This window comes from Sarcophilus harrisii, chromosome 2, assembly GCF_902635505.1.
Source record: "Sarcophilus harrisii chromosome 2, mSarHar1.11, whole genome shotgun sequence".
Classification (NCBI taxonomy): domain Eukaryota; kingdom Metazoa; phylum Chordata; class Mammalia; order Dasyuromorphia; family Dasyuridae; genus Sarcophilus; species Sarcophilus harrisii.
The window spans coordinates 432,746,472-432,760,823 of NC_045427.1; the positions used below are offsets into that span (position 1 = coordinate 432,746,472).

The 14,352-nt window shown below is 35.9% G+C and overlaps 1 protein-coding gene across 4 annotated transcripts in view; it reads left to right on the top strand.

Annotated features, from left to right (window-relative positions):
* Positions 1-14,352, top strand: part of SUN5 (Sad1 and UNC84 domain containing 5) — a 42,318-nt gene that overhangs the window by 13,123 nt on the left and 14,843 nt on the right. For 3 of the 4 annotated variants that reach the window (XM_031954088.1, XM_023495493.2, XM_031954089.1), the window contains 5 exons: positions 2,838-2,896; positions 3,377-3,450; positions 6,013-6,047; positions 7,488-7,596; positions 10,927-11,005. In XM_031954088.1, the coding sequence (XP_031809948.1) occupies positions 2,838-2,896; positions 3,377-3,450; positions 6,013-6,047; positions 7,488-7,596; positions 10,927-11,005 (356 nt within the window). The remainder of the gene's footprint in view (positions 1-2,837; positions 2,897-3,376; positions 3,451-6,012; positions 6,048-7,487; positions 7,597-10,926; positions 11,006-14,352) is intronic. The other variant, XM_031954090.1, reaches the window with a different exon arrangement.

Below are 14,352 nucleotides of genomic sequence, written 5' to 3' on the forward strand. Positions count from 1 at the left end.
CTGCAAAGTGTGCTCCCAAAAGAGGGTGGTCCCTATCTCCCCATTAACTTCAAGATATTTTTCTCAAAGTTTTGATTCCTTCTTCTTATCTTTTTCCCTGATCTCTCCTCCTCCCCCAAATCAAAATCTGCTTAAAGGAAGACCTGCTCAAATACTCCATAGTATATGGACTCCTTCTATACTCACAGATTGTGGCCCTCTCCCAGAAGCACTTTTTTTTGTTGCATATAACATGTAGAATGACTTAATGCCAGATAAATGAAAAAGAATGGAGCATAGGTTTATTTTATTACTTTATCTAACTACAAATAGAACTAGTATGCATTGATTTTGTCTCCTCACCCCCATTCCAACCTCCTCCCATTGAATATAACAAAAAAGAAAAATAAAACAAAAGCTTTAAAATGTGTAATAATGCTATATTAATAATATGTAATAATGTTGATAATGTAATAATATTAATACACATGCACTAACCAGCAAAGCAAATTCTTTCATTGGCCAAATTTCATTTTAAATTTTAAATCTATTTTCTCCCTTTGGGAGGAAGTGAATGGCAAGCTGTATCTTCAGTAAGTTGGAATTATGGTTTGTCATTGCATTGAGCAGAGTTCTAAAGTTCTTTAAAGTTATTTTTTTTTTCTTTATACTTTCATTGTCATTGTTTAAATCACTCTCCTGGCTCTGTTCACTTTATTCTGCATCGGTTCCTAGAGATCTTATCGGTTTTCTCTGAAACTTTCCACTTCTTTTCTTATGGCACAATAATATTCTTTGTATTTATAGACTACAATTTTGTCCAGCTGTTCCCTAATTGGCAAGCACCTCTTAGTTTCTAATGTTTAAAAACAGTAAGTCTGAATGGTTCTAATGATCAGGCAAGAATATCAGGTCTGAGAGAAAAGTTAGAGATAAGGGTTCTTTCACAACCCCTGAAAGCATATCCACCTCCATCATTTATTTGTGAAAATCAGGCCTGCAGCTATATCCAAACCAGGTGAGAATATGACCTTGCTGGGTCTTGACTTGAGAGAGCATAGGCTTAAGACCAAAGGAGCAAATTTGAATTCTATATATTCCACAAGATTGGGGTCAGAGTCAGAGATTAAACTGGGAGATGGCAGTTGTTAGGAGACACACCCCAAGCAAACTGGAAAAAAGCACCCTTAGTATTTAGTCTATGTCTTCCCTTCCACCATTCTTCTCCCTTGCTCCAGACCTAATTATATTTATGCAGCCCCTACCATAGATCCACACACTACACACACCTCAAAAATTCTACCTCTGAGAACCAGTGGTCCTGCTGAATGTTGAGATATGAATGGGCAACTATATTGGCTTAGTAACAAATAATAATAGCACTAAATATAAGGGAGTAGCTACAAATAAACCTTAAAATAAAATTAACTTGCCACTCATTTAATTCATTCATTTCTTCATTCCATGAACATTTTTTTGTACCTACTATGTATAATAAATACATTGTAAAGACTACTTCAAGGGATACAAGTATGAATATTCCTTCCAGAGGCAATTAGATAGTATAGTGGCTAGAGTTCTGACTCTAAAATGGAGATCTGAATGCAAACCTGGTCTCAAATACTTTTTAGCTATGTGACCCAGGACAAGAGTTAAACACCATCTGCCTCAGTCTTTCTCATCTGCAAAATGGAGGATAAATATTCAATATTCAATGGAATATTCAATTCCAATATTGTTGCGAGGCTCAAATGTGATAATATGTATAAACACTTAGAACTATGCCTGATACACAGTAAACACTTAAAATTTGTTTTCTTCCTTCTGTATCTCAGAAAACTAGCAGTCTAATTTAATATAATTTGGTCAAAAATAAACATAATGCAAATTCAAATGGGAAAAGCATAATGCTTGCATTTAGTATTTCGTAAGTTGTTAAATTGATGAATAAACAAAGCACATCAGAGAAGGATGATAGTGTTAAGCTTCATTTCTGCCTAGATGAGGGAAGATCAAAGAGATGATATCTGATATAATCTAATCATAGCATAAAAAAGGGGTATCTGTCCTTTACTGTTGCTTTCAAAACAAAACATCAGAAAACAGATCAACATGTCAAAAAAAAAATTGTTAAGTTACTATTTTAAACCAGAAGACAAAAGATTAAATCAGGCTCCATCACAAGCTAACTGATTTTGGCCAAATTACTTGAGAGGATCAAAGCAAGCAACTATTATGTTCCAGGTACAATAATAAACACTTTTACATATATCTCATTTAATTCTCACAACCACCCTATGAGGTAGGTGCTGTCATTATTCCCATTTTATAGTTGAGGAAACTGAAGCAGACTGAGGTTAAGTGACTTTCCCAGTAAGAATTTGAGACTGGATTTGAATTCAAGTATTCCTGACTCCAGGCTCAACATTCTATCCACTGGACCATCTAACTTCTCAACCTCCCTCAGTCCCATTATGCTTAATTGTAAAGTAAAAATGTTGAGCTAAATGGTCTCTGAGGTCCCTGTCAGCTCTAAATCCTATGACCTAAAGATGGCTCTCTTTTAATATCTGGACTATTTTTAGGTGGATGAAATATTTGGACTCATTTTGCTTGGCCCCAAAGGACAAAATTGGATGATGTTCCAGTTCAGTCTTAGGAAAACTTCCTAAAACTTAAGAGATAACAAAGAAATGGATTGTCTTGGGATGTAGAATATCACTGAAGAAGGGCAAGCCAAAATTCTTTGCCAAGAGATACTATATAGAGGATCAAGGATCAAGCAGGGGATTGTACTAGATGACCTTTAAGGTCCTTGAACAAAGGAACTTGACATACTATTCTATCCCTTTTTATAGCAAGAATTTGCTTCATAAATTGGTGGAGAAGCTGTCCGTTGTGTTCTTCTGTGTGTTTGGTATGTACTAAAAAATAACCTAACTCTTGGGTTGGTAATCTCTGGACATAGCACCATCCATCAACAAAATTGTGAAAGAGACTAGGCTGACTTGGGGTGACTCCTCCCACCTTTATATCTGCCTTACCTTTCTTTTACTGAAGTTCTCCCATTCTCTATTAGCACCTTTTTCTACTCTTGATAGCACCCCCTATTTCAGAAACTTTTCATTGCCAATCTCAATTCCAAATCCTATAATTCTAAAATACACGTGGCTATAGAACGTCTTTCCAACTTACAGCTTGGATGGCTGTGGTTAGAATTGCAGTTCCCACAATAAGCAGAAAAGGGAAAGGTTTGAGTGTGTATAATGTCTGTGTTGTCTCCTGAAGGGTACCACAAAGGACAGACCAACCCCATGCTTAGTCCTCAGAGTCTCAAGGCTACTCCAAAGCTAAGACAGTGGGATAGGTCTCACTCTCCCTCTTGTTCCCTTCACAGCTTTCTGGTGCATCATTATTTACTTGCCAACCAAACTGGATACAGGGAGAATAAACATGAAGACTTCAGGTGAGGTGGGTGGCATTCCAGAATGCATGGATAAACAAAGCACATAAAAGGATGATGATAAAGGGCTAAATTTCATTTCTGCTTACATCAGGAAGAATTTTAAAAGGTGATACTTGATATAATCTAGCCATTCCAACCTCAACCAAAACTAGATTGTAGATATAATAGTCACTCAAAAATGTTCCTTAAAATGAATTATAATTTTTCTCCTGTGCAATAAATACATTTTATTTTGTATAACCAGTATTTCTGACTATGTCTTCTAATACCCACTAGTTTGTAAGCTCTTTGACCACATTTCATAATGAAAAATGAATGTCAGAACTGATAGGAACCTTAGAATAGCATCCTGACGCCAAACTCTGGCCCAAGTCACAAAATCACCTAACCTCAGAGGCGGAAGTAACCTGACTCAAAAAGTGGAGGAATCAGCAAGGGGAACAGTGATTCTGATCCCAATTATCACAAGGAAAGACAAAGAAACAAGTATTAAGAATCTCCTGTGTGCCAGGCACTGTGCTAAGTACATTACAAATCTCATTTGATTCTTATAACAACCCCTGGGACATGGGTGCTATTATTATCTTGGTTTTACTGCTGAGGGAACTGAGGCAGGCAGAAGTTAAATTATTTGCCAATGTCATACAGCTATAAAGTGTGTAAGGCTGGATTTGAATCCGGGGCTTTCTGATTTTAAACCAGTGCTCTATCTTCTGAGCTATGTAACTGGTAACTAAAATAGAAATTATGGTAGTGACTTATCAGTCTTGGAGTCTGTAATATATAAAGAGAAGAAAGCTGATATTCCCCCTCCATTTCAGTAAAAGTAGATTTCAAAAGAGTTCAGAAGAAAAAAGATAATTAGAATTCTATGATCTAAAATAACATAGTCAGTTAACCCCAAAGAGATAGGATCCCCTATCATGGACAAAAGCAACATAGTCCATAGGGCACCATAATTAAAAAGATGTGTCTCAGACACTTGACTGTGGACTCTGGACAAGTCACTTAACCTTGACAAAAGTGGTTAAAGGGCTAGGGGAGGAGGTGGGTGGGCCAGAGCACAGAGTAATATCCTAGAAAAAATTATTTTTCATATCCAGGTTAGGCTAGATGGATTCTGAGAATTTATGAGTCTATGATTAATCATCTAGTTCAAACACTTCATTTTAAATATGAGGGACCCTAGTCCAGGGGTACCCAGAAATTCAATGAAAGGAACTAAAGTAGAATGAAGACTTCAGGGCGGATCTCTTTCTACTATATCATAATGTCTTTTTCCATCTCTGTATTCCTCCTCCCTGCTATTCCTTCTCTCCCAGCATTGGAAGCATGCTAGAAATTAGAGCATGGACCCAGCATTGACCATAGATAGATTTGGACACATGGTAGGGGGTTTTTATATGATTGATGAATGTAAATGTAAAACAGTATCTCAATCAGACCTAAAATATGTGTCCAGCCTTCCCTTGAGATAGGGAGGAAGTAAAATGGGGAGAAGACATGGCCCAGATCACCAAGAGTTTATATATAACTCAGCTGGAGAGATAGTACTCAGACATAGGACAATTAAGGCACAGAAGCAATTACTAGGTTATGTGACACCGAAAAGGTGGGAGGCCCTCAAAAGAGAGAACAATGGATCTTACTGTAGGCTGATGGGGTGAGGAAATGCAGTCCAGACATCTTCCTGGAGCTTCTCAAGGCCCTTGGAGAAATGTAACTCCTCCTGCCATCCCCAGGTACCACCATTAATGCCTATTAGAAAGAGCACAGAATTTGGAGCTGGAGGACTTGGGTTTCCCACATGGCTGTAGCAGTTACAAACTGTATAACCATAAAAAAGTCACTTGATCTATCTAGAGTCTCATTTTTCTCATCCCTAAAATAAGAAAATTAGACCAGAGGGCTTCTGTGGTGCCTTCTAGCTTTAAACCTATGATCCTAGGACTTGTAGGAGAAGTTAGGTCTCTCAATAAGTATGATGCCCAGGCTGCAGTTAGGAGCACCTGAATTCAAATCCAGTCTCTGACACTTAGTAGCTGTGTGATCTTGTGCAAGTCACTTAACCTTATTTGCCTGAGTTGCTCATCTGTAAAATGAGCTGGAAAAGGAAATGCCAAACCACTTTGGTTTCTTTGCCCAAAAAACCCCAGATGACATCACAAAGAGTTGGACATGACTAAACAATTCAATAAAAATTACTTCTGAGCCTAAGTCTCTGAGTTTCTGCATATCTGAGTCAAAGAATGGGATTCTGTTGGATAATCTTAGAGCCCTCTCTTGGTCTCGTTTTCCTAACCTGTAAAATGAGAGGGCTAGATTAAATGATCTCTTAAGGGCCTTTTCAGCTTGAATTTCTACATCTTACCACATCTCCCATTATATCTGATAGAATTGCTATACATATTGTGAAGTCCAAACTATGAAGACAGGGTCAATCCCTTTAACCGATATGAAATAAGAGTCCAGGTGTGACTGTCCATCCTGTTGCATTCATCAAAAAAGGGGGAGGGATTTGAAGCTAGGGAACAGAATAGCCAATTGTTTCTTCTTTGCTTTCCCAGATCAAAACCTCCATTTCATCACTCACAGAACTAAGGTAAGAGATCTTTCTTAAGAGACGTTTTCCAACTTTAATCAAGGTAATGTCATACAGGACATATACAGAGACAGGGCTGCTGGCCAGTTAACTCAGATATTAAAGAATATTGCAAATGAAGTCATAATCTGAGGTACAAATACCTGAGTCAACCCAATCTTTGTCCCTCGTCTCTACTCCTGACAATGCAATCTAGATTAGACTAAATTCTGACCTCAAGCTTAAGAATGAATGCTAACTATGATCAAAGATTGGAGCACAATCCCAATGATAAACTGAAACCCAAATCTCATCCACAGACTTAAATCCACAGATTGGACCCCAATCCTGGCCCACAGATTTTATTTGGGAGATTTTATCTCCCAAATCCATTTTATACATGTGGTATAAGGAGCATGTAAGAAAATAGAGCTGTTATACATCATCATTGCTAGAAAACAAAAGAGCAAAGTCAATATCTTCCTACTGGTAGTAAACAATCAATCATATTACACAAAGATAGGCACCAAAGCCTAAGTACAATGGGAGCTAGGAGATTATGGATAAGAGCAATCCATAAATGAATCCCATGGTTCATTTTCATTATTTAATTAGAACTGTGTCTCTTGTTCAAGGCATACCATAGATAAGCATGGAAAGGGTCACTACTATGAGGTTAACCAATGAAAGTTGAATTTATCAGACAAACAAACTCATGAAGACTGTTTAAAAGTGATGGAATAGTCTGGGATCTGTATCAATGAAGTTAGGGTTTACATGGAAGAAATCAAAGAACATTTAAAGCATTAATGTTTTCCAAAAAGCATAACTGAATTTTGAGGGGTTTTGAGGCAATCGGGGTTAAGTGATTTGCCCAGGGTCAACCTCCCCTGAATGAAGAATTATAACTATGCTGAGGCAATCAGTGCTTTGCCTCAGGGAGCAGAAATCTAAAGAGGAATAACAATATCTGTACTCTCAGTAAGCAGAAACAACTAAGCTTAACATCTTGTTAGCATATATAATTATTTAAAATAAAAAGCTATCATAAAGCTTTTTCTATTCCTGCACTGACTCAAGTTGTTCCCACAGAGTACTTGTGTCCCAAAGTCTGAGATTTCTCCATAGGATCTTCCTCTTCCAACATGGCACCAGAATTTCTAGTTTCAGTTCTCTCTTTATGTGCCCAGCTTGCTGATAAACTTCCTAAAAGTATGGGTCCTAGATGAGGACTCAAAATGGTCAGATTTGTTGCAACCAGATATGACCCAGCAATCACTTCCTCCATTCTAGACATAAGTAAGCAGCTTAAGATCCCTCCAGCCTTTTTGACTGCTGCTTCACCATATTGAATTATATGGAGCTGAAGGCACACTCAGACCTCTAGAATTTTTACATGTAAATTATTGTCTGATCAGGCTTTGATTCGCCTCTTAGCCTTTATATTCACTCTTCAAAAAGGCTTTATCAGGAGAAGGTGAGAAAACATGCAGAAGAAATCCAAGCCCTGCACAATCTCATGAAACAAATTTCAGCCAAAATCCAAGAAGTGAAAGTCATGTCTAATGAGGTAAGTCAATCAAGGCATGACAGGATTATCCTGCCCCTTCTTGTCTTGCCTCCCCCCATAATCCTTATCATGAATTGGGAGCCCTGGGAAGTCCATGTGATTCAAAATTGACTTAGCCTATACTTACAGTTTTTTTCATTAAATTTTATTTTTCAATCAACAAAAATTTATCTTTTCTCCCTTCTATATTCTCTCATCCCCAACTGAAGAAGAAAAATAAACCCTCTTACAAACATATATAATTAAGCAAAACAAATTCTCACTTTGACTATATCAAAATATACAATATTATGTACAAATATACATTTGTATACAAGTATACAGGAGAACTTATGAAATGCATGTGAGTTTTATATATATATATATATATATATATATATACACATATATATAAATATGCTATGTATATACACACATATTCATATATACACAAACATACATATACAAACAATTTTGCACTCTTATAGTTTTTCACTTTATTAGGAAGTGGGTAACATGTTTATTCATTAGTTCTGTGCAATCATTGTTGATCATTATAATGATTGGCGTTCTTAAGTCTTTCAAAATTGTTTGACTTTATAATATTGTTGTCTTGGTATAAATTATTCTAGCCCTGCTCACTTCACTGCATCAGTTCATATTAGTCCCAGGTTTCTCAGAAATGACACCCTTCATCACTGTTCACGGAACAATAGTATTCCATCACATTCATTTATCAAATTCCATCACATTCATATACGACAATTTGTTCAGTCATTTCTTAATTTAACAGGCACCCTCTCAGTTTCCAGTTCTTAGCCATGGCAAAAAGAGTTATACTTTTAAACATTCTTAAGTTTGTTTTGCTTAGGACTAACTCTCCCTTAATCTATCCTCACCGTAATTCTCTGTATTTCTCTATAGAGAGAAATGTATTTCTGTATTCAATTATGCATATGTATATTTTTCCTCCTTTCATCATTTATAAATGAACCATAATATCTTCTGATAAGTGAGGTTCATGTCAACTGTTCCCCAGCTCCTCCTTTGTTTGTATAGACTTCTACTTGCTAATCATGTGAGAGAAGTTTGCCCACCCTTTCTCTCTTTCTCTCTTACTAGATTCCATAGTATATTCCTCTTCTGAATCTTCACATTTTTCCTTTTAAATCGTCAAGACATAATATTCTCAGAACTTCTCTTTAATTAGACTTTAATTAAGTCCCCCCTCTATTCTAATGGTAATTGTGTTCAGAGGAGATGCATGTATCATCTTCTTATTAAAATGTAAGCAGCATTTTTACCTTTAAATGTTGCTTTCGATTCCTGTGTTTACCCCTCAAAGTTTGGAAGTCTTCTATTTTTTTAAAGTCTATTTTTCCCCTGCAGCATTATATTCCTTCATGCTGGCTAAATCATTCTTGGCTATCAAGTCTTTGCATTTTTCCTTCTGGAATATAGTATTCCAAACTCTCCATTCCTTTAAAGCAGTGACTGCTAAACGATGCATGATTCTTATTGTAGATCCTAAGTACTTGAATTCTTTTTTTATGGTTTCTTACAGTAATTTTTTCTTAGATCTCAAAAATCTAGATTTTGGTTACAGTGTTCCTGGGAATTTGGGTTTTTTCCCCCTAGACATTAACTGGTGAATTATTTCTATTTCCACTTTGCCCTTGGTTTTAAGAGATTCATGTAGTTTTCTTTTTTTGATTTCTTAAACTATGGTATCTAGGTGTTTTTTGTCATAAATTTCAAATTGTCTAATGAGTCAATTTTTTCTCCTTGATCTGTTTTCCAGATGATTTGTTTTTGCTAGAAGATACTTTGCATTTTATTCTATTTCTTCCAGTTTTTTTTTACTTTGTTTTAATATTTCTTGTTGTCTTTTGAAGTCATTTTTGGTCCTTTTAAGTTTTAGGCAATTTTTTGCTTGGACAAAGTTTTGAAACTCTTGTAACCAATTGTTAATTTCCTTCTCAATTCCTTCTCCCATAGTTCATTTCTTTTCCAATTCTGTTCCTCTAGTGTTTGCTTTTATTTTTTTAAATTTATTTAATAAAACAGAAGAGAAAAAAGAAAAACAGAAAAGGAAAACAAAACAGAAAAGAACAGAACAGAACATTGTCAAGTACCCAGAAGAATATCAGGAAAAATTGAAATATATAAGAATAAATTACCAGTTTGAGATAGGATATATAAGAGCAGAAGAAATTATATTCATGAAGGTCCATCTTTATTTTTGCTTCTTTGCAGGTTATTTTTTGTTTTCTCCTGTGCACTTTTAAAATTTTATTCTTTTCTCCCTGTTCATCCCCACCCACATTCTCCAAGCAGGTTATAGTTAAGCACAGATATATATTATAAACATATATAAATATATACATACATACACTTATATATTCACATATACATTCACAGTCACCTACAAACCCACTCACACAAACACAAATCTATATGTACACACATATATAGAGCAACATGCATATATATCCACATATCCTCAGACACATAAATACATACATATACACACACAAACATCCACCCACATGCAAACATGCATCCAAAACTATGGCTGACAAAGAATGTAGATTTCTCTCTTAATTGAATCTTTAAGTCTGACTTATTTCTTCTTCTCTATTCCTGCTAACTCTTCTGCTTTATATCTGTTCCTTAACTTGCCTTGCTATTACTTAACCTCCCCCAACCCATATATCCCTCCCTTATTTTCTTTCTTTCCCCCACCTTTGCTTCCCCCTCCACCTTCTCTCCCTCCTTATTTCATTATAAATTTTGAAGGATGCTATACCCTTGATGGTATATATGTAGCGTTGTCTATATAGCCCATACCCAATGTAAGCAGATTTGCAGAACTCCAAGCCCTCCTCTCCCCACCACCACCACCCAATGTCTCTGTGTCTATTCTTTCTCTGCACCTCATTTGAGTACCATAATTACTATTTTTATCTTTTCCTAGGTAGTTTTGCTTTTTTACTACAATGTTTTTTTTTAACTACCCAATTGCTGATGTCAATCTTAAACATATGGTATACATTTCCATGGAAAAAACATAAAACAATTTGTCCATGTTAAGTTCCTTGAAAATGATCTTTGATATTGGCTTTTTTATGTTACATTTTCTATTACATTCAGGTTTAGTTGAAAATCCTGAAAATCTCCAAGTTCATTCATTGTCCATTTTTTTTCCATTCAATATTATGGATAATTTTGCTTGATATGACATTTTTGGTCGCAGGCCTAGCTTTTTTGATTGCCAATCTATATGAATGAGCACAAATATGTAGACATAAGATTATCCGGATATACACCTTGAATTTTCTTTATCTTTAGGACCTAGTGGCACAGAACATAATGAAAAAAATACAAGGAGACTACATTGAAAAGCCTGATTTTGCCTTGAAATCGATTGGTATGTAATCAAAGCCTCTTAGAGCTAGCAGACACTTCCAAAGATCATCCTTACCCATCCTTAACTTGTATGCTACCTCTCCCCTAATGCTTTCCTTGATTTCCCTAGCTAAAGGTAGTCACTCCTTTCTGGAATCTCTAAGACTAATTGACATTCCCTATGCTTTTAACCATTTTACCAAATCTAGTCAAAAATATGGAAAGGACTTCAGGAGACCCCACCTCCCTAGCAAAGCAAAGGAAATCAGTTACAATGGGAAAGAGTGGGTTCCCCCTCATTGAAGAGACAGATAGATAGATAGATAGATTGACAGACAAATGACTTGTGATATATACATACATATATACATATATGTTCATGCAAACATACACACATGTATATAAGTAAATATAATATGTACATACATAGATAGATAATTACCTACTGGATATATTATCTATGTATACATTACACATACATTTATATATGTGTCTATGTATGTATATATACTATATATATATGAAATTTGAGGGAAGGTGTCTACTAGCACCTGGGTAGATCCCTTTCCCCAAATTTCATATTTTATATATATATATATATATATATATATATGTGTGTGTGTGTGTGTGTGTGTGTGTGTATATATGTATACGTATATATATGTACATATATACATATATAAAGATATGGGGATATCTAAAAAAAAAACAGCAAATACGTAAGTTTAACTGGAACAAAGAATGTGTGAAAAGGAGTGATATATAAAAAGCTTGGAAAGGCAGAATCATATAATTATAACTTTGAGCTGGAAGGGATCTTAAAGGTTAGTTAATCTTATTTTCCCCTCACTTTACAGATGAGAAAATTGCTACTTAGAAAGATTAAGTGACCTGCCCACTGTCACACAAGTAGTACATGACAAAGATGGGAATTAATATATATCCTCTCATTCTAAATCTAATCCTTTCCCCGCTATTCTACAGTACCTCTGGATTGTATTCACATTGTGAAAAAGTTTTATTTAATGCCAAATGGGGGAATTCATATTTCAGCCTATGGTCAAGATAATAGGGAACTTCTGGACATTTTTGAATAGGGAAATGGAATGATCAGATCTATGTTTTGAGATGTCAATTGGCAGCTGTAAAGAGGATAAATTGGAAAGGGCAAAGACTGGTGGCAGGATCGCCAATTACAAGAGATTAGTACAATAATCTGAACAAGAAGCAATGAGGGCCTGCATTGTGATTTGAGTAGAAAAAGACAGATAAGTGAGACTTGTAAAGGTAGAAGACTTGGAAATTTAATACAATAAAAGGAGAATAGAAATTAATGATCAATCAATTAACAAACATTTATTAAGAGCCTACTATGTACCAGGCAGTGTGCTAGATGTTACAATCACAAACATAAATGAAATCATTCCTGACTTCAAGATGCTTACATTCTAAAAGGGAAGACAGTACATATGGAATACACACACATACAAAATAAGTTTGTACAAAATGAGTAAAAGGCAACGAGGGAAAACTAGTAGTTGAAGGATCATGAAGGCTGCTTATAGGAGGTAGCATATGAGCTAAGTTTTAAAGGAAATTTGGAATTCTAAGAAGTGAAAACGATGCAAGATCAAGCCTTGGGAACAACTGACACAGGAGGCAATACATCATGTGGGAGTATGGTTTGGCTAGGCTGAAGAGTATACACCAGAGATTAATCTGTAAAAAGTCTGGAGAGGGAGGTTGGATCCAAGTTTTGAAGGGATGTGAATGTTAAACAGAGAAAGTCATATTTGACTCTGGAGTTTATGAGGTGACAGAGGAATGACTCCTACAACTTCCTATGGTAACAAAATTTTACATCCTCAACCTCCATCATTTTTCCATTTTCAATGATACTGAGTCCTGATGGCCTTAAGCACCCTTCCTCAGAGCATCTGTCCCCATACGCTTATCTTCATATCCTTCAACCATGCTCCTCCGATTTCTCATTCCAGTTCTGCCCAAACCTTCTACTGTATCTTCTGGAATTTCAACTCCATAATTAATAAATTTCTCTTCATTTTAACTTCTCTCATGTTTCTTCTATTTTCCATTACTGAAAAAGATCTAATTGCCTCCATTTGGCATTGTATCCCTGAACATCTATTCTTGGATTCCTTAAACCCTTACAAATAAGCCCTGATACACTAGTCTTGGAATAGGAAGCAAAATACTCCCTGTTCCCATTGCTATTTTCATACTCTCCTTTGCAACTCTGCTTCAGCAAACTCCTCGTACTTTGAAGGTCTTTTAATCCAAATCAATCACCAAACCCAGTCCCAATAATCATACATTCTCCCATTTATCTCAGAGTTCAGTATTTAGATCACAGTCATCCTCTCTACCATATTAGGGAACTTAGATGTAAATATTAATGTTTCCTCAAAATGCTCTAATTCTTCCTCCACTCCACCACATATAATTACTAAGTTGGTAACACCTTTATGTTGCCATCACCCACAACTGTTTAACTTGGGTAATCAAAAGGTCTGAAATTTGTTTCTCATTTTCCATGTATCTAACTTCTCCTATATCTATTTTTTGTACTCTCAGTGACTTCCAGTCTCTCCACTCTTTAGTGCTCTCCAGGTCTTCATTACTACTCTCTCCCCTTTAGTTAACTAGGTTAATACTATGTTTTCCTCTGTCCTGAAATCTCTCATCCCATGTTCTACTGCTTTTCCCGCCTTACTAAAACCCAGTCCTGAATCACTCCCATCATCTGTATCCTCTGCTCCTACATAGAGACTGCTGAATAGAACTAGAAGAAGTTATACAAACATGATGATTAAGCTCTGGATCCACTACAATTCTATATTATCTCATCTGAAATTGGCCCTCAATACAGTACTTTCTCCCTTCCCCAAGAGATTCTCTATTCTATTCCCTACAAAATTTTCCAAACCTCTTCTTTCCTCAAGTCTGAGATATCATGTAATCCTCCATATCTCATTGCTGAGAAGTTCAACCTCTGTTGAGGAAATAAAGTTCATTTGCAACATTCCCTTTTCTTCCCTTTCCTGTATGTCACACAGCTTGGCATCACTCCCCATTCATTCTTTAGTCTGTGACAAAGAGATGGCCTTTCACCCTTCTATATGCATCTTTGAAACTATCCACTCCCTTCTTCTCCAGAAAATTGCCCTCCATAATCATCCCCCTTTTCTCTCTCATATCCTCATTCTCTCAATAACTATCAGTCTATATTTCCAAAACTGAATTTGTAAAAAGCTGGTTTTTATTCTTAAACATTATGGATACTAACGACATCCACTTCCCAGCACTGTTGTAAGAATCAAATGAGATATCTGTAAAGAGCTTAGCACA